General features: G+C 44.2%; 3 protein-coding genes, 1 long non-coding RNA gene and 2 pseudogenes across 5 annotated transcripts; 3 read left to right on the forward strand and 3 right to left on the reverse strand.

The window, feature by feature from the left end:
• Nucleotides 1-693: 693 nt before the first annotated feature.
• LOC127782372 (rust resistance kinase Lr10-like) lies at nucleotides 694-3,214 on the reverse strand. Its single transcript, XM_052309551.1, has 3 exons — nucleotides 2,529-3,214; nucleotides 2,194-2,420; nucleotides 694-2,079 (listed from the first exon to the last, which is right to left on the reverse strand). The coding sequence occupies exons 1-3, from the start codon at nucleotides 3,212-3,214 to the stop codon at nucleotides 983-985; spliced, it is 2,010 nt and encodes a 669-aa protein (XP_052165511.1). The 3' UTR covers nucleotides 694-982.
• Nucleotides 3,200-6,664, forward strand: LOC127776830 (rust resistance kinase Lr10-like; annotated as a pseudogene).
• A 152-nt stretch (nucleotides 6,665-6,816) lies between these two features.
• Nucleotides 6,817-11,375, reverse strand: LOC127776838 (uncharacterized). 2 transcript variants are annotated; one of them, XR_008018234.1, is made up of 4 exons: nucleotides 11,069-11,375; nucleotides 7,228-8,038; nucleotides 7,048-7,134; nucleotides 6,817-6,937 (listed from the first exon to the last, which is right to left on the reverse strand). It is a non-coding gene; the product is annotated as an uncharacterized LOC127776838 (long non-coding RNA). The 2 variants fall into 2 exon arrangements; XR_008018235.1 differs by having other exon boundaries at nucleotides 7,228-8,044.
• LOC127776813 (PR5-like receptor kinase) lies at nucleotides 8,472-10,573 on the forward strand (annotated as a pseudogene).
• A 693-nt stretch (nucleotides 11,376-12,068) lies between the features above and the next one.
• On the reverse strand, nucleotides 12,069-15,130 carry LOC127759991 (rust resistance kinase Lr10-like). The gene is made up of 4 exons (XM_052284200.1): nucleotides 14,755-15,130; nucleotides 14,022-14,678; nucleotides 13,684-13,904; nucleotides 12,069-13,561 (listed from the first exon to the last, which is right to left on the reverse strand). The coding sequence occupies exons 2-4, from the start codon at nucleotides 14,582-14,584 to the stop codon at nucleotides 12,465-12,467; spliced, it is 1,881 nt and encodes a 626-aa protein (XP_052140160.1). The 5' UTR covers nucleotides 14,585-14,678; nucleotides 14,755-15,130; the 3' UTR covers nucleotides 12,069-12,464.
• A 15-nt stretch (nucleotides 15,131-15,145) lies between these two features.
• LOC127759990 (rust resistance kinase Lr10-like) lies at nucleotides 15,146-18,327 on the forward strand. Its single transcript, XM_052284199.1, has 3 exons — nucleotides 15,146-15,944; nucleotides 16,676-16,699; nucleotides 17,057-18,327. Exons 1-3 carry the CDS (start codon nucleotides 15,146-15,148, stop codon nucleotides 18,124-18,126), a joined length of 1,893 nt encoding a protein of 630 aa, XP_052140159.1. The 3' UTR covers nucleotides 18,127-18,327.
• The last annotated feature ends 1,316 nt before the right edge of the window (nucleotides 18,328-19,643 follow it).

Raw genomic sequence — 19,643 nt, forward strand, 5'->3', positions numbered from 1 at the left:
GGCTGACATCGCAGATCACAGAAAAGGCAGATGTCTATAGCTTTGGCATAGTAGTCATGGAAATCATCAGCGGAAGAAAGAATGTTGACACTTCCCGGTCTGAACAGAGCATCCATCTAATTACCTTATTGCAAGAAAAGGTGAAGAGTGATCAGTTGGTAGATTTGATTGACAAAGATAATAATGACATGCAAGTACACGAGCAAGAAGTAATAGAGATGATGAAACTTGCAATGTGGTGTTTGCAGATCGATTGCAAAAGGAGGCCTCAAATGTCTGAGGTTGTAAAAGCATTGGAAGGCACCATAAGTATCGAAACTAACATAGTTCATGATTTTGTCGCAGTAAATCCAGTAAGCTTTGGTTTTACTGCAGTTGTGGGCTCAGCTCCACCTCTTGCCTCAGATCTATCCGGACCCAGGTGACTGACGCAATTTTGATGGTATACTGGAACATGTGCGCTTTTGGGTCAGAAAAAGGCATAGCATATACGCTGTTGCATTCTCAGAAAACTATAATGTGATAGCATCATACCTTCAAATCATTTACATTTTTTAATATTGCAATTTTCGTTCAAGAAGAACATCTCAATATTGTTTGATTGTTTCTGTTGAACTTGCCCTATTAGCAAATCTGATCCTGGTTCATACATGTGAAACCAATAGCTCTTCTTACATATCAAAATGGTCATAGCTCTCATGGCACTTTCAACCATAATTCAGTAGTACTTTCTCATGGCACAAATACAACTTTTATCGTATGCAAATGAATAGCGTACCACAAGATCACATTTTTCTCGTTCCAGCTTTATACTCTGTTATTCCCTAAAAAAGATCACTTTCAAATTACAACAATGCAATGAAACATCTGTTTACAACAATATGTAGCCTCAGTTTTACAACCTACTTACCACCTTATCTGAGAAAAAACAACAACCAACTTAGTACCTTGACTTTTTGGCATCAAAGCACATGCATAAGCTTCAGCCATCCTCCTCTGAGATTTCAGTTAGCTCAGAGGAGAAACGGTAAGAATCCACCAACAGGGGCAGGGGTTCATCATCGCAGAAGAATGGCCTGGAAGGCAGCTGCAGACCATCAACATCACCTTCAAGCATTTCTATGACCTCACTCATCGTTGGACGATCAGGAGGCTTCACCTGAATGCAATGTAGACCAACAACACACAACTTCCTTTCCAGCTCATGCATATTCAAGGTATTGGTGATCTCACCCATCTCTTGTTGAATGAGTTGATTATACACCAATGATGGATAATACACCTGGGTTGAGCTTGACATGTTCTGCTTAGAGTTCCTTCGCCCTCCAGCCATCTCTAACAAAAGCATTCCAAAGCTGTAAACATCAGATTTGCTAGATATGACACCAAAGCTTCGAGATATCATCTCAGGAGCAATATAACCTACTGTTCCTCGTGCAGCGCTAACTGGCACATAATTGTTGTCCCGTGGGCATAGTTTGGCGAGGCCAAAATCGGCAACTTTTGGGACGAAATTGCTATCAAGAAGGATGTTGTGTGGCTTGATATCAAAATGTAGAATCTGCATATCACACCCTTGATGCAAGTAGTTTATTCCTCTAGCAATGCCCAGTGCAATCTCATTGAGCTTGTCCCAGGAGAAGCTCTTTTCAGGTGCGAAGATGAACTTGTCGAGAGATCCATGGGGCATGTACTCGTACACTAGTGCCCTCCTCATTTCCTCTGCACAAAACCCCACCAGACGCACAACATTGACATGATGGATACTACCGATGGTGGAGACCTCACTGATGAACTCTTCTCCGTTGCAATTGTAGTTGTCTAGCATCTTGATGGCAACGTAAACATCACCCGGGAGTATGACACCCTTGAATACAGAACCGTAACCACCCTGACCTAGCTTGTCTCTGAAATGGCTTGTCATTGCAATGATATCTGTGTAGGTGTACCTCGTCGGGCCAAGCATCAACTGCATTCGCAGAAACTTCTCAACTGCATCGATTGTGATCCTTGTTTTCCAGTATCTTTGTGCAAGAAAAGTCAATACTGCCAGTGGCGCCAACACAAACCTGCATATGACTGCATAAAAACATGTTTAGATACATGGGAATGATGTGCTTTGAGTGATGCAGCGGCATCAATCACATGTAGCATAACAACAAGTTTATAAAAAGCATGTGTATTGTAGAGTACCATATATCCACTTTACTGTCCACATGACAAATTGTAGGACAAATCCTGAATAAAATATTCTTTTCCCATGAAGCATCTCCACCATATAGAGTGGTGTCTCAAAATAATCTGATGTTTGGCTCGTTTTGCCAATTATGCATGCCCAAAAGATCAAGTCCATAAAAACAATGTCCGCAATCCGATTTTTGACATGTGCAGTAGTGGAGAATGGTTCTTCACGAAAACCACTGCAAGGCCAATGACATGGTAGAAAAAAAGTCTTAACAACGGTACCAAGTATTTACTTAAAAAACGATTATTTATGGGCAAAATTAAACTAAGATACCGAAACTCACCAAATCGACCGGTTTAGGCACTGCTTGATTAGCCCAAATGCAGTCGGATGATCTAAGACAAAAGGAAAGCGAACAGAGAATCCCTTCCTCATCAACTCAGCAAAATATTGGTATTTTTTACCACTGGCAGGAGTCCAACTAACTGGAATCATGGCCAAGTATCCGCAAGAAGGCTCAAGATTTTCCATAAGAGCGTAATATGGTGCGACATTCAGCACATAGACAAATGAAGAGCTCGTGTTCAGGCAATCCACATGTATGTACTTGTTATTGTTCTTCACTGCCTGCGAACAATTGACAAAGGTCGCCCACCATATTCCCTGAAGAGTCAATTCCCTGGTGTAGCTTGGCCCTGGAATCCCCCAAATGAAAGGACGATGATTGGAGCAAGGAAGAGGGCAGTTGCTGTTTGCATCCTGCAGGTTGGCGTCCACAACCCAGAAGGACGAATCGTTGTAGTTGATGCTAGTGACATAGTACGTTCCTGTATTGATCTGGATGGTGGCCTTGCCACTGCTACACTCTAGCTCATATGATGAAACACCGCACCTGTGAGGGTCGCCTCTCCGCCGGAAAGGATGACTTATGTTTGAGAGATGGCCGCAGGAGAAAGGCTGGCACCACTGCTGTCCCTGGACAACTCCTGCGAGAACTGCAAGTATAGCAAAGATGAGTAAGGCTTGCATTGTAATGGTAGTAGAGGGGGAAGCTGGCAGAGTTGCTCAGTCCACAGGCTGGTTATAGTAGACTAGCAGCTTGCTGCACCTACATATATAAGAATAGTTTTTTTTTGGCTGATACAGTTTGGTCCTATGCATAAGATTCATAGTAAGGGACCGAAGTCAGTTCGTCAAAGAAAACCTTAAATTGTTATGTTGACATGGACTGCATATCAGCATAAGATTCATATAAAGGGACAGGGTAACAACACAGAAGGATGTTGCACTTACGTAGCAACACCTAGTTAGACTAAGCCTAGTCAAATTTGGACTTTTACGTGGTGGCCTGCTATATATATCACCCTGGACCCCCTTCATTAACGATGAGATACTTTAACCAGCCCCCTTGTAAATAAGCTTTTTTTTTTTGGAACGAAGCTTATAAATAAGCTAGGGTTGATTATTAGATACACACACTTGCAGTATATTGATTGATTAATTGCATATGTTTCCACCTTAATTCCCTGTCCATCTCTGGCCGTTTCAGTGCACAAAGATGAGTAAAGTCATTGCAACAACACTCCTCCTCTCCGTCATCAGCCATGGCGCCTACCCGGCCATGGGTTCAGCTTGGGAGGAGGAAGACTTCGCCAGAAATTGTCCACCGTCCCGGTGCAGTGACAGTGGACCAGAGATCCGGTTCCCTCACCAGCTTGAATCCAGCAACTCATCTTCATCATCATCATGCAGTGCTTCATGCGCGAGGCTAGCATGCTCTGGTCCAGACACCATCCTGCATCACCCATTTCTGGGGCCATGCAAGGTAACTGCCATAGATTACAAGAAAGCTGTTTTCCAGATCATCCCGCTCGTAGACTCCTTGTCTTCATGCCCGCTTCAGAAGCTCATCATCGACAATCTACCGGAACCAGATTATCGTTCCAGTCGCTGTTCATTATACAATGCCCAGCCTGGGAAAATAGTATGCTGTTCAAAAGTGCTCACACCAAGTATGTCTCCGACCAACGACTATGATGGGAATATTGCTGATCATGCTGTCGTGGGCCCAATCTCCTGCCTCAGTGACCCAAGCCACTTCTCATATTTGGTGGATGCTTATGAAGACATTTATTCACTTCCATTGGACTGCAAGGCTGTCTCTAAAGGCATTGTTCCGATATCCGGTGCAGTCACCGCTGATGGTCCAACGTTCAAGCAACTGGCAGAAAGAATCCTCAACTTTGCTGAGACAACTGTAAGTTGGTCCGAGGGAGGCATTCCTGACAATTGTGTGCAGTGTGAACAGCAAGGACAACGCTGCGCATTCAGCTCACAGAGGAATCAAACATTCTGCATGGGCCACAAACCTCATGGTACCATCCTAATCAGATACCAAAACATTATATGACAGCATAAGTGCATAACTCATGTTTTATTTCCTCATCATACTTTCCTTTTAAGTTCGTGCACTTAATTTACTAATGATAATATGATATACTACTCCTTTAGTTCACAGACACTTCCATGAGATAGCTATAAATAGGTATTTTGCAACTTGCACTACAAACCATTTGGCTAGGTAGCTTCACCTTACAAAGAGTCATCCCTAGAACTTCAGAACAAGAAGCGCATTGATGAAGCACCTTTGCTGTTGTTATAAGTGCATGATTACACCCACCAATAATTAAATCTTAGTGCCCACATCCTAGTTAGTATGTGATAAAACGGGAACTGCAGTTAGATGTTTGGTTGCTTTGATGAATAATCAGTTCACACTGCAAGTGATTTGTGAAAAAAAATCATGAGACATAACCCTTGATCCACTTAATTCACCTTAACCAACCTCAATCTGGCATAACACTCAATCCCCAGAGATGCTTTGGAGAAACAGCTTCTAATGCATTGATGAAAGGAACAACTGTCTGTTACATATATGTTCACATAATCACATTAACATTACATTTATTCCCCTAAAACGAAAACTTCTATCATATCTATTGCTATATTGAATCTTACTATGTTTTCATAAGTATATTTCTGTTTCATCTGTTAAACTATTAACAATCTTACTATATTGTTTGGTATTTGCAGGTTCACGTGTCAAAGTCATTGCAGGTACTGCAGTAATTCAAAGTTCAAACCTCCGTTTTTTTATCAAAAGAGAAGAAAAGAAACAGAGTTATCTGCCATACGTATTTTTTTCTTGTTGGCTGCTCTAACTCTACATTCTTCTGTCAAAAAGACACTACATTCTCTTATACCCATCACAATCATTTGCTCAATAGGGGATAGCTTTCTGTCCTGATGCAATGTGCTAATTTTCTATTCTGTATCTATTCAGCAACATCATCGGTAGCTGCATTTGTTATTTCATTGGTGGTGGCCACTGCAATCTATCTCTCCCTGAAGCTAAGGTATAATGAAGAGGTGCACTTGAAGGTTGAAATGTTTCTAAGGACATATGGCACATCTAAACCTACAAGGTATACTTTCTCTGAAGTAAAGAAGATAGCAAGACGCTTCAAGGAAAAAGTAGGCCAAGGTGGATTTGGAACTGTATACAAAGGAAAGCTACCAAATGGAGTGCCTGTGGCAGTCAAGATGCTAGAGAACCCTACAGGGGATGGAGAAGAGTTCATTAATGAAGTTGCAACCATTGGAACGATCCACCATACAAACATTGTCCGTCTCCTAGGTTTCTGCTCTGAAGGAACAAGACGTGCTCTTGTTTATGAATTGATGCCTAACGAGTCATTGGAGAAATATATATTCTTGCGTGATCCTAATACTCAAGAGCTCCTGTCACCAGACAAGATGCTAGATATTGCTTTAGGCATTGCCCGAGGAATGGAGTACCTGCATCAAGGATGCAACCAGCGCATCCTCCACTTTGATATCAAGCCTCATAATATCTTGCTGGACTATAACTTCAGTCCAAAGATTTCGGACTTTGGTCTTGCAAAGCTGTGCCCAAGGGACCAAAGCATTATTACCTTGACCAAAGCAAGAGGCACAATGGGATACATTGCAATGGAGCTATATTCTAGGAACTTTGGGGAGATATCTTACAAGTCAGATGTTTACAGTTTTGGCATGCTTGTTTTAGAAATGGTGAGTGGAAGGAGGAGCTGGGACCCAAGTATTGAGAACCAAAATGAGGTATACTTTCCAGAGTGGATCTATGAGAAAGTAATTACAGAGCAGGACTTCATACTTAGTAGGGAAATGGCAGAAGAAGAGAAACAAATGGTGAGACAGCTGGCCCTTGTGGCACTGTGGTGTATTCAGTGGAACCCAAGAAATCGGCCCTCAATGACAAAGGCTGTAAACATGATAACTGGAAGGTTGCAGAACATACAGGTGCCTCCTAAGCCATTTGTTTCGTATGAAAGCCATCCTATGCCATAAACCATGGAAACTACACCACAATGGCTTAGTAAATTTTTGGGACTTATACTTTATCCACATGATGCATAGTAATGCAACGCCTAGATATTGCATAATATGTACTTTGATCATTCCACTGTATTAGCCATCTGAGGTGAGTTCACCATGTAACACAGTTAAGCAGAAAAGCATCGCATTGAACTCAACCTGCAACATAGTGGTTCAGTCGTGGTGATTACCTTGTTCAGTCGTTGCTGTGGTGTATCTCCTACTGTACTGTACTCCTAGCTGCACTAGTCAGTCAGATACTCCCATTGGCCTTTTCATGGGTCAGTATTCTGATGGATATTTTGCAAGACAATGCTGCAAGGAAATTGTAAATCTAGTGTTATCAAATGGATGCATTAAAATGGATTTGAGCACACTTTTATATTTAAAACAAATGAATAGCAAAGCAAAGGGATCACCATTACCATTATCTGTTTGTCAATGACAAATGCCAGTAACAAGTTGCCGTTTGTTGCATATTCCTATCCATGCGCCATTGAAAGAGCCAGTGCCTGAACATTTGAGGGAAACGTGAGAAGACAACGCTGTAGGGCAGAAAATCAACCATGCCATATGCTACTAAAGCATGTCGCAAAAATAAATACCTCCATCATCAAATGTCAGGGAGGGGGAAGCAATCTGCCGTGGAAACCATCGCCGGGCGTCGTGGTGGCGTTTCTAGAGATCCCGCGGCGGAGCGCGGGGTCGGGGCAGGGCGAGCTCAACCGCTGGATGCGCTCAGAGCCAAGGCAGCCACGCGCAGTGGCGCTGGGAGCCTGGAAGTCGGGTTGATTTTGGCGCCGGCACCGGCGCCGCCGCCGCCGTCTGCTGGAGCGCCGCCGCAGCCCGCAGGTCGATGGGGAGTGGGGAACTGTGGGGACTGGGTACAAGCCCAACACACTATCCCGTTCGGGCCCAAGCCCATTCCGTCCTGGCCCATCACAGAGGCAGCCATGCTGAATCCGGCCCACAGGCCACAGGTAGACGTAGGCCGGGCTTAAGTTGACTTCGGGCTTTACTAATCTCTCTTTACAAAAAGCTTAGGCACGCAGATGAGCAGCAGATTATTTTGATTTTTACAAATGCATGCAAAGATCGAAAGTGAGATGAACTCATCAAGGCATACGCAAATGGGCGTGCTGAGTTCCTGTTTCAAACCCTTCAAACATAATCAGCATGTTTGCTGGAAGTGGCCCCGACAAAAAGAGATTGCTGAGAGCGACACATCTATCGGATGAATGAACTCAGCATATTGGAGAGCAAATTGTTGCAAGATATCCAAATCACCACAGAATTACAACAAAAAAAAGTTTTAACACATCATGCCGGATAGTCCACAGGGCGCCGCCGGTCAGGGATCAACAACATCAACTAGGAGATCGTCACCGACCTGCACCAGGATTGCACCTTCGTCACCTGCAACTTTTGGGCAGACAAGTATGAAAATCATCCATAGGTAGTAGAACAAGCACGATATCTCGTCAAACTCTCGTATATAATTTGTTGTGACATAACTGGATGATAGAAATATACACGACCTTAAGAGAGAGATTCCAACACCACACGGTAACAGTTAAGGTGAAAGAAAGAGACATTTTGGGCGCCACACTGTTGACGGCAGGCATGGTTGGCAAGTCAAAAAGGGCGTCATAGAACGCTGAAAAAGATGAGGAAAGCACGCAACCACGTAGTAATCACAGGATCTATGATATGCTTGCAGGCAAATCAAAACAATTGCTAGGTCGTTGACCGAAGATCGTTGAACAATTCAACACGCAGACCATGTGAACTTACACAACATACTGATCGATCTGCTGTCTCCTTCTTCCGCTCTACAAACGGAGTCAGGCAATCGAATCACAACACAAATGGCAGCGGGGAGTACCATCAGTACTAGTCGCCGCACTCACCACCTTGTGACTCTGCTGCTCCTCGTTGCCGCCAGCACCAACTACGCCGCCGGAGCCACGCTGAACATCACCAACCGATGCTCCTTCACCGTGTGGCCGGCCGCCGTGCCGGTGGGTGGCGGCATGCGGCTCGACCGAGGCGAGTCGTGGGCGCTCGACGTGCCCGCCAACAGCGGCGCAGGGCGTGTGTGGGCGCGCACAGGCTGCTCATTCGATGCCAATGGCAACGGATCGTGCCAGACGGGAGACTGCGGCGGCGTGCTCAAGTGCAAGAACAGCGGCAAGCCACCTCAGACGCTCGCTGAGTTCACGGTGGACCAGACCAGCGTACAGGATTTCTTCGACATCTCCCTCATCGACGGCTTCAACGTGCCCATGGACTTCCTCCCCGTGCCGGCTCCAGAGCAGAGGCACGGAGCACCACCGTGCAGCAAGGGGCCACGCTGCCCGGCCAACATCACGTCGCAGTGCCCCAGCGAGCTCAAGGCGCCTGGAGGCTGCAACAGCGCCTGCAATGTGTTCAAGCAAGACAAATACTGCTGCACTGGCACCACTGGCACCAAAACCTGCGAACCCACCACCTTCTCACTGCCATTCGTCAGGATGTGCCCTGACGCATATAGCTACAGTTTGGATGACAGCTCCAGCACTATATTCACTTGCCCGTCAGGGACAAACTACCAGATCATCTTCTGCCCTCCAACTGATCTCACGTCTTCATCTCCGGTTCCTCCTCCTGCACCTATTGCTATTGGGCCTTCAGGCTTGGATTCCTCATCCAAAAGAGGAGGAAGGCTTGTTGCCACTATCGTGGTCTCTGTGATCGGCTCTACTTCAGTACTCACCATTATCATCGCTTCCATCATTATCATCAAACGAAGAATACGAAGACACCAGGAGATGCAAGAAGAGGAACAAGAGTTTGAGGAGCTACCCCTTCAAGGAATGCCGAGGAGGTTCACATTTCAGCAGCTACAAGAAGCAACTGATCAATTCAGAGACAAGCTCGGTCAAGGGGGTTTGGGTCTGTTTTCCTGGGACAGATTGGAGGTGAAAGAGTAGCGGTGAAACGCTTGGATCAAAGTGGTCAGGGAATGAGAGAATTTATGGCAGAGGTTCAGACAATCAGCAGCATTCACCATATCAATCTAGTGAGGCTGATTGGCTTCTGTGCAGAGAAATCACAAAGGCTTTTGGTTTATGAGCATATGCCCAAAGGATCCTTGGACAGGTGGCTCTATCACCAGCAAGGTTCTCCTGCTCCTGCTCTAGATTGGTGGACACGATACAAGATTATTACTCAAGTAGCCAAGGGTCTCTCTTATCTTCATGAGGAGTGCATGATGAGAATTGCTCACTTAGATGTAAAACCACAAAATATCCTCCTAGACGACAACTTCAATGCTAAACTTTCTGATTTTGGTCTATGCAAGCTTATTGATCGAGATAAGAGTCAAGTGATTACCAGAATAAGAGGCACACCTGGATATTTAGCTCCAGAATGGCTGACATCGCAGATCACAGAAAAGGCAGATGTCTATAGCTTTGGCATAGTAGTCATGGAAATGATCAGTGGGAGAAAGAACCTTGACACTTCCAGGTCTGAACAGAGTATCCATCTAATTACCTTACTGCAAGAAAAGGTGAAGGGTGATCAGTTGGCAGATTTGATTGACAAGCACAGCAATGATATGCAAGTACACCGGCAAGAAATAATTGAGATGATGAAACTCGCAATGTGGTGTTTGCAGATTGATTGCAAAAGAAGGCCTCAAATGTCTGAGGTTGTCAAAGTTTTGGAAGGCACCACAAGTATTGAGACTGACATAGACCATGACTTCGTCGCAACAAATCCAGTAAGCTTTGGTGTTGCTGGAATTGTGGACTCCGACCCCCCTGTAGCATCTAATTTATCAGGCCCCAGGTGAATGAGGTGATTGTAGTGGCATGATATCTTGCAATGATTTAAATTGTTGGATACTGCAGAACATATTCGATCGACAATAGATGAGAACTCCAAAGTTCATTTTGTTATGCTTTCCTTTTTAGCACGAAACTGATCCTGGTTGTTATAGATGAACCCCATACCATGCTTTAATTTGGTCGTAGCTCTTCTAGAGAAGGACAACACGCATTGGAAACAAATTGGGAATTTGGGAGACTGATTCATGCAAATTGCATATTTCTATGCAGATTTTCCTACTATGACTTATTAGTAACCAGGTGGCTTTTAGTTCCTCTACAAAGGTGATTTTCAGATGCATTAAATTTTCAGTATTTTCCTCTGGCATATAGATAATAGTGATGTAAATATGGTTCCTAAGTTGAGAGGTAACAAAATTACAGCCTTCAAGAAAACCCCTGAACCAAATGGACCCTAAAACTCCACAAAATCAGGTCAATGCCGCGATGGATTGAATAGTGATGGTAGCGTGAAAAACAAAATCAAGCAGGTAATATTCAGATTCAAGCAGAACTAGTATGCAGTTGTGGTAATATAGAGAGGCACAGTATTATTTAGATGAAGAAATCTTACTCTACACTAGCGGTCAGAATACACTTCGCTTTGAACAAGCCAACTCCACGGCAGCAGATCTCGAATAGGGATAGCTCCCGGAGGTGACCCTCATCGGAGCAATCCGATTTGAGATGTGGCGTAGCTGCACTCACGCAGTGGCGCATGGGAACAGTTTCACCGCCACTCTATAAGATCTTCTTCGGCGGGTCGATTCAGACCATTTTTCCGCCGCCGCCGCCACCTGCGGCCGGATCAACGGCGGAGGTTGCCATGGTGGACGACGGAGTGGAGAGCGAAGAAGAGGAAGAGGACGCTCCCGTACGCGTCTCGGCCTACACGTAATCCGGCGCGGCTGCGTCCATACCGGCCCAGAAGTAGACCTCTCAGTTGGGCTTTACTGATTCGGCCCACAAGCTTAGGCACACTGCATTTGAGGTGGGCTATTACTGTGGGCCTTCATTAAGCGACGCTACTCCACTATCACAACGTACTTATAACTGTCAAAAACACGGCGATGAGTCAGACGACGAAACCTCCAAAAAAATAGTCAGACGACGAAACTGTTCATCATGTCATAGTACGAGAAAAGTTGCCTGCTTTGGATGCGAAAAACGATACCATTTCTACAAATTTCTGCACGCATGCATAAAAACATCAAAAGGCGACATCGCAAGTCATCAACATACTGACCACGCTGTTTGTCTGGCCGATCGATTAGTCAAACATAACCAGCGCATGTACTCATAGTAATATTTTTTGTTTGTTTGACACTGGAACTAACTGATAGTCAGATTTGCACCATTGACAAATTGGATTACAGCCCCCAGCGATAATCGGCTGTCCTAATCGTCACATTTTCAGCAAAAACAGCTCCATATCTTGTACCATCGCCCAATTTTCATACACAGTAAGTCGTCACATTTTCAGCAAAAACAGCTCCATATCTTGTACCATCGCCCAATTTTCATACACAGTAACTATGAAACGGTGACATCCCCATCACATATTTATGACAAACCAAAGATTTTTCAGTCAAAAGATGACCCAGTCAGTCAAGGAAGGCACACTTACAACCTCCAGACAAACTCCAGAATGCAGACTCTCAGGTTGCAGTGATCCGAATGCCACGACAAAGCAGAGAGCAAAAAATTTAAGTACTAGCACTTTCAGCCATAATTCAGTACTACTTTCTCATGGTAGAAAATACAACTTTATCATATGCAAAAATAAATAGCATACCACAAGATCACATTTTCTTGCTCCTGCTTTATACTCTGTTATTCCCTAAAACAAGATAACTTCCAAATTTCAACAATGCCAAGGGAACATATCTGTTTACAACAATATGTAGCCTCAGCGTTTTACAACTTACTTACCACCTTTCCTATTTGGCATCAAAGCACATGCACAAGCTTCACTCATCCTCCTCTGAGATTTCAGTTAGTTCAGAGGAGAAACGGCAAGAATCCACTAGCAATGGCAGGGGTTCATCATCGCAGAAGAATGGCCTTGAAGGCAGCTGCAGACCATCAACATCACCTTCAAGCATTTCTATGACCTCACTCATCGTTGGACGATCAGGAGGCTTCATTTGAATGCAATGTAGACCAACAACACACAACTTCTTTTCCAGCTCATGCATATTGAAGGCATTGGCAATCTCACCCATCTTTTGTTGAACCAGCTGATTATACACCCAAGATGGATAATATGACTGGCTTGAGCTCGACATATCCTGCTTAGAGTTCCTTCGCCCTCCAGCCATCTCCAACAGAAGCATCCCAAAGCTATAAACATCAGATTTGCTAGATATGACACCAAAGCTCCGAGATATCATCTCAGGAGCAATATAACCTACTGTTCCTCGTGCAGCGCTAACTGGCACAAAACTGTTATCCTGTGGATACAGTTTGGCGAGGCCAAAATCGGCAACTTTTGGGACGAAATTGCTATCAAGAAGGATGTTGTGCGGTTTGATATCAAAATGTAGAATCTGCATATCACACCCCTGATGTAAGTAGTTTATTCCTCTAGCAATGCCCAATGCGATCTCATTGAGCTTGTCCCAAGAGAGACTCTTGTCAGGAGAGAAGATGAACCTGTCAAGAGATCCATGGGGCATGTACTCATACACAAGTGCTCTCCTCATTTCCTCTGCACAATACGCCACTAGACGTACTACATTGACATGATGGATACTGCCAATGGTGGATACCTCGCTGATGAATTCTTCTCCATTACAATTGTAGTTGGCCAGCATTTTGATGGCAACATGGACATCACCAGGTAGTATCACTCCCTTGAACACGGAGCCATAGCCACCCTGGCCCAACTTGTCTCTAAAATGGCTTGTCATTGCAATGATGTCTGTATAGGCGTACCTTGTTGGACCAAGCATCAGCTGCATTCGTAAAAACTTCTCAACTGCGTCGATTTTTATTCTAGTTTTCCAATACTTGAAGGCAAGGAAGGTCAATAGTGTCAACGGAGCTATCACGAATCTGCATAAAACTGCATAAAAAAACAAGTTTACATAAACAGTGATAACCTTTAGTAAATGTGTTTTTAGACATTGGAACGGTGCAGTGGTGATTATGTACCGTATAATTAAGAAGACAGAATCATAGATGTACCAGCAATCCACTTGAAAACAAACAAAGCAAATTGTACAATGAATCCGCCATAAATTTCTATTTTTCCACGAAGCATCCCCATCATGTATTGTGGCATATTGAAATAATCTTTCATGCCCACTCCTCTAATTATGCAGGACCAGAAGCTAAAGTCAATAAAAAGGATGTCCACAATCTGATCCTTGATGGTTTGATTGGACAATGGTTCTTTATGAAAGCCCCTGCAAGGCCGTGACATGGTAGAGAAAAGAATGGCTTAGAGAGCGTATCAATGCTTTTAAGACAAATATGTACTCAAGTTTATGTATGAATGTAATGGAACAGCACCCGAAACTCACCGAATCGACCCCATCAGACAATCCTTGATGTGCCCAACCCTACTCCACCTATGTATGAGGGGAAATTGAACAGCAAATCCATTCCTCATGGATCTGACGATGTCTGAAAAGCTTGCATTATGTGGCAATGGCGAGTCCCTACCACCCAAGGGAATCATGGCAAGGTAGCGACATGAAGTCTCAAGGTTTTCGATGATTGGAAAACCCTCAAATGGAGGCATCATCCAGGAAACAAACATATAAACAAACGAAGAGCTTGTGCTCAGGCAATCAACAGGAACGTACACACTATTACTCCTTACTGCCTGTGAACAATTCACAAAGCTAACACATGTAGCTACAGGGTCAAGGGTCAGGTCCCAGCCGCCATGTGATCCCTGGATACCCCTCCAAACGTAAGGAAGCTGATCCGAGCGAGGAAGAGGGCAGCTGCTGTTTGTATCTTTCAGGCTGGCATCCACAACCCAGAAGACAGAAGTAGTGTAGTTGACGCTGGTTACATAGTATGTCCCTGTGTTGATCCTAATGGTAGCCTTGCTATCTCTGCAGTCTAAACACCGCATCTTTGTGGATCACCTCGCCGGCGGAAAGGATGAGAAATGTTCTGGAGATGTCCACAGGAGAAAGGATAGCACCCTTGCCGCCCCTCGACATCTCCTGCAAGAAGAGCAAGAACAGCAAAGATGAAAACAAAGGCTTGCATTGTGGTAGAGAGGGGATGCATGCTACTCACTCAGCCCACAAGGACAAGGTTGGCTAACGAAGACAGGTGCTTATGTTGGCTGCTGCATATGATCCGTGCTCCCTGATTTTGTTGACTAATCCAGACATATTGCAATCAGTCAATATTATCCATAGTCTCTGATAGAGATGGGGCAGGGATGGACCAACCGAAGTGTCTGATAGAGTAAAGCCAAATTAGTACCAAACTTTGACCAACTTTCGCTAGGAAATAGGAGTATATGATTGATTGTCCCCTATTATAGCAAGCAGTGATCATACAGCCTTCCTGCTCTCTCTATTCTGTTTGCAATCCTCTTCACCGTAATTTTCAATGTACCTCTGGCCGTTGCAGTACACACACACACACACACACACACACACACACACACACACACAGAGAGATGGGTACCATTCTCGCAACAGCCTTCCTGCTCTCTGTTCTCAGCCATGGCAGCTACATAGCCATGGCTTCCTCATCTTGGGATGACCAAGACTTCTTCAAGCATTGTCCACCGTCCCGGTGCAGCAAACATGGACCAGAGATCCGGTTCCCTCACCGGCTGCAATCCAGCAACACACCTTCATCATGTGGCAGTTCACACGCCAAGCTAATATGCTCTGGCCAGGACACCATCCTACATCACCCATTTCTGGGCCCTTGCAAGGTGACTGCCATAGATTACAAGAAGGCTGTCATGAAGATCATCCCGTTTGGGGGCTCATCTTCTCCATGCCTGCTTCACAAGTTCAATTCCACAAATCGATCAGCTGATGTCAACGATCAGAATCAATTATACCTCACTGAACCTGGGAGAATAGTGCGTTGTTCAAAAGAGTTCACAACAAGTAGAGCTTCTATGATCGACGGCTACAACACTGTTATTTCCGATAAAGTTGTCCGCTTGATCCCCTGCCTAAGGGACACTACAAGCCACTTCTCATATTTGGTGTCTACTCGGCTCTACCTGTATGCGCTTCCATTGGACTGCATGGTCGTCTCAAAAGGCAACATTCCAATCCCCAATCCATACACGGCTGGTTTAACGTTCAAGCAAATGGCAGAAAGGATAATCAACTCTGCTGAGATCACCCTTGATTTGCTTCTCGGAAGTATTCCCTACAATTGCACGTGGTGTGAACAGCAAGGGCAACGCTGCGCGTTCAGCTCACAAAGGAATCAAACATTCTGCATGCATCACGGTACCATTCTAACAATAACCACCCACAAACATATAGCTTTATTTCCTACAATAGTTAAGCTCTTGCATTTGATCCACCCATACAGTACTACCTTTTGAAACTTCTAGGAGATGAGTTGCAAAATTATTTTGCAAACTAGTAGTACAAACCATTTGAATATGTGACTGTAACTATTTAATCATTCTTTACAATTCTCATAGATATCTCAAAAAAGAAGTGGCCAATGGAGAATAATGTTTGCTCAACTAGCAACAATCAGACACAATGATTATAAATTTACTTCTTCTCATAGATATGCAGCTACAAACAACACCATTGTACTGCTAATGAAAAGGACCCGAAAGCAAAAGTAACTTAACTTAAGTAACAAAAGACTCCTACAATTAGAAAATCTAAAAGTTAAGTAAGCATACAACACAACTAATCTTACATGTTCTGATGATAATCATGATTCTGTTGTCTTGAGTACAGAAGACTGCAGTTGATGATACTGTGCTGAGCTTTTGCACAATCAGATATACACACACTAGGACAAGTTATCTATCACATATATATTTGCATAATCAAAGTACAGTTGTAACCCCAAAACTAAAACTCTATGATATCCCACAGGGTCCATATTTTTCTGCAATGTCGTAGGTCTATGCCGGGTTTACATTTTTTCAAGAGTAAATTTCTATTTTATCTGTAAACCATCAAATAGATCTTATTGTCTGCTTTGGTATTTGCAGGTTCACGCGTCAAAGTCATTGCAGGTACTATTGCAATCCAAACCTCTCTCTCTCTCTCTCTGTGTGTGTGTGTGACAGCAGGAGTTCTGCTGGATATATTAAGAAGGAGAAGCAAAGTGTTCGAGCAATAGTCGTTATTACATGGCTAAATAAGCCAACTGGAGGAAGGCAGGATTAAGCAAACCTATCTTTTTATTCACAAGAAAAAAATGAAATAAACAAAGTTATCTGTAGCAGATAAAATAGTTGTTGATGGCTGCTCTAACTACATTCTTCTGATAAAAAGACACTGCGTTCTTTTATACCCATCAAGATAAGCCACTCACTATGGGATAATTTTCTGTCCTGATGCAATATACTGTTCTTATTCTATTTACTCAGCAACATCAGTAGCTGCATTTGTTGCTGTTTCATTGGTGGTGGCTACTGTGCTCTATCTCTCCCTGAAGCAAAGGTATAATGAAGAGGTACACTTGAAGGTTGAAATGTTTCTCAGGACATATGGCACATCAAAACCCACAAGGTATACTTTCTCTCAAGTAAAGAAGATAACAAGACGCTTCAAGGAAAAAGTAGGCCAAGGTGGATTTGGAACTGTCTACAAAGGCAAGCTCCTAAATGGAGTGCCTGTGGCAGTCAAGATGTTAGAGAACCGTACAGGAGACGGAGAAGATTTTATTACTGAAGTTGCAACCATTGGAAGAATCCACCATGCAAACATTATCCATCTCCTGGGCTTCTGCTCCGAAGGAACAAGGCGTGCTCTTATTTATGAATTTATGCCTAATGAGTCACTAGAGAAATATATATTCTTGCATGATCATAATACTCCTCAAGAGCTCCTGTCACCAAACAAGATGCTAGATATTGCTTTAGGCATTGCCCGAGGAATGGAGTACCTGCATCAAGGATGCAACCAGCGCATCCTCCACTTTGATATCAAGCCTCATAATATCTTGCTGGACTATAACTTCAGTCCAAAGATTTCGGACTTTGGTCTTGCAAAGCTGTGCCCGAGAGACCAAAGCATTGTTACCATGACCAAAGCAAGAGGCACGATGGGATACATTGCACCAGAGCTATATTCTAGGAACTTTGGGGAGATATCATACAAGTCAGATGTTTATAGTTTTGGCATGCTTGTGTTAGAAATGGTGAGTGGAAGGAGGAGCTGGGACCCAAGTATTAAGAACCAAAATGAGGTATACTTCCCAGAATGGATCTATGAGAAAGTAATTACTGGGCAGGAGTTCGTACTTAGTAGGGAAATGACAGAAGAAGAGAAACAAATGGTGAGACAGCTGGCCCTTGTGGCACTATGGTGTATTCAGTGGAACCCAAGAAATCGGCCCTCGATGACAAAGGTCGTAAACATGATAACTGGAAGGTTGCAGAACATACAGGTGCCCCCTAAGCCATTTGTTTCGTATGAAAGCCATCCTATGCCATAAATCATGGAGAGCACAACACCATGACTGAATAAATTTTTGGGAGTTAATCCACATGTTTTCATATAGTAAGGCCTAGAAATTGCGTTGTGTTTATTTTGATGATTCCGCTGGATTAGCCATCTGAGGGGATCACTCTTCAACATGTATTGCAGTTAAGTAGAAATACAACATTGTGGTTCAGTTGTGGCGGTTACCTCTGTTCATCAGTTGCTGTGATGTATCTCCTGATGTATTGTACTCCTAGCTCCACTAGTTAGTCAGATACTCTTATTGTCCTTTTCATGCGTCAGTACCTGGTGGAAATTTCGTAAGAGAATCCTGCAAGGTAATTGTAAACTTTGTGTTATTGAGTGAATGCATTGAAATGGGTTTGAGCACACTTTATCTTTAGAAAAAAGTGAATAGAAAAGAAAAGTTACCATCGTCTGTTTGCCACTGAAAAGTTAATTAGATCTCACTAGTTAGTAAGAAGTAGTCGTTCATTGCTTGCATATTCCAATCCATGCCATTGAAAGAGCCAGGACCTGAATATTAGAAGGAAATGTGAGAAGAGAAATCTGTAGGGCAGGCAATCAACCGTGCCAGACTGCCACGCTACTGCTGAAAATCTACAAGGATCGATATAGTACTGAGTTCAGCTCGTAAAGTATAGTTACAAAATTTAGTAAAGCGCCAAAATAAAATGAAAACAAATACCTCCACCAATGTCAGGGAGGGGGTAGAGATCCGCCGCCGCTTCCATCGCCGGACGGCGTGGTCCAACAAGAGCGAGGAGGTGGAGGCCTTAGTAGACACAGATCCCCTGCGGCGAAGCGTGGGGTCGAGGCGAGGTGAACTCGACCGGTGGATGCGCTCAGCGGGAAGCGACACGCGGTGGCGCAAGGCCATGGGAATGATGCTGCACTGCAAGTCGGGTCGATTCAGGCCATTTTTGGCGCCGCCGCCGCCGCCGCAGCAGCAGCAGATTGCCGGAGCACCGCCGGAGTCCATGGTGGGGAGAACGATGGGGAGTGGGGACAAGCCCAACACGTTCCTGTTCTGGCCCAACAATACCTTTGATCTCAATTCCATTTCGGCCCATCAAAGGAAGTGGCCCAGAAAGAGACGAGTAGTGGGCCGGGCTGCAGCTGATCTTAGGCATGCAAATGACCCACCAAATCTTTAATCGGACGGCGTGTGTTTGCGGATTATCCAGACCTGCCTCGTCTCCATCGATTCAAATAATCCAACTCCATGGGAGAAAATTGTAATATTGGGACTACAGCCTAAATGGATCTATATGTGTAAAATATGGGTCCAATATTATTATAATAAAGATTAATGTTATAGTGTCATTATTGCAAATCTCCCACTCCATGGAGGCGGATCTCGAATACGGATGGCCGCCGCTGCGCAGATGACCGGTTTGAGATGTGGTGCGGTAGCCGGTGGAGCATCGCCATCGGGCAGCGGGCAGCGGCACGCCATAAGGTCAAGGACGGAGGGTCGATTGCCGCCACCGCCGCCGGCGGCCGCTA

The sequence above is a fragment of the Oryza glaberrima genome, chromosome 1 (assembly GCF_000147395.1).
Source record: "Oryza glaberrima chromosome 1, OglaRS2, whole genome shotgun sequence".
NCBI classification, from domain to species: Eukaryota; Viridiplantae; Streptophyta; class Magnoliopsida; order Poales; family Poaceae; genus Oryza; species Oryza glaberrima.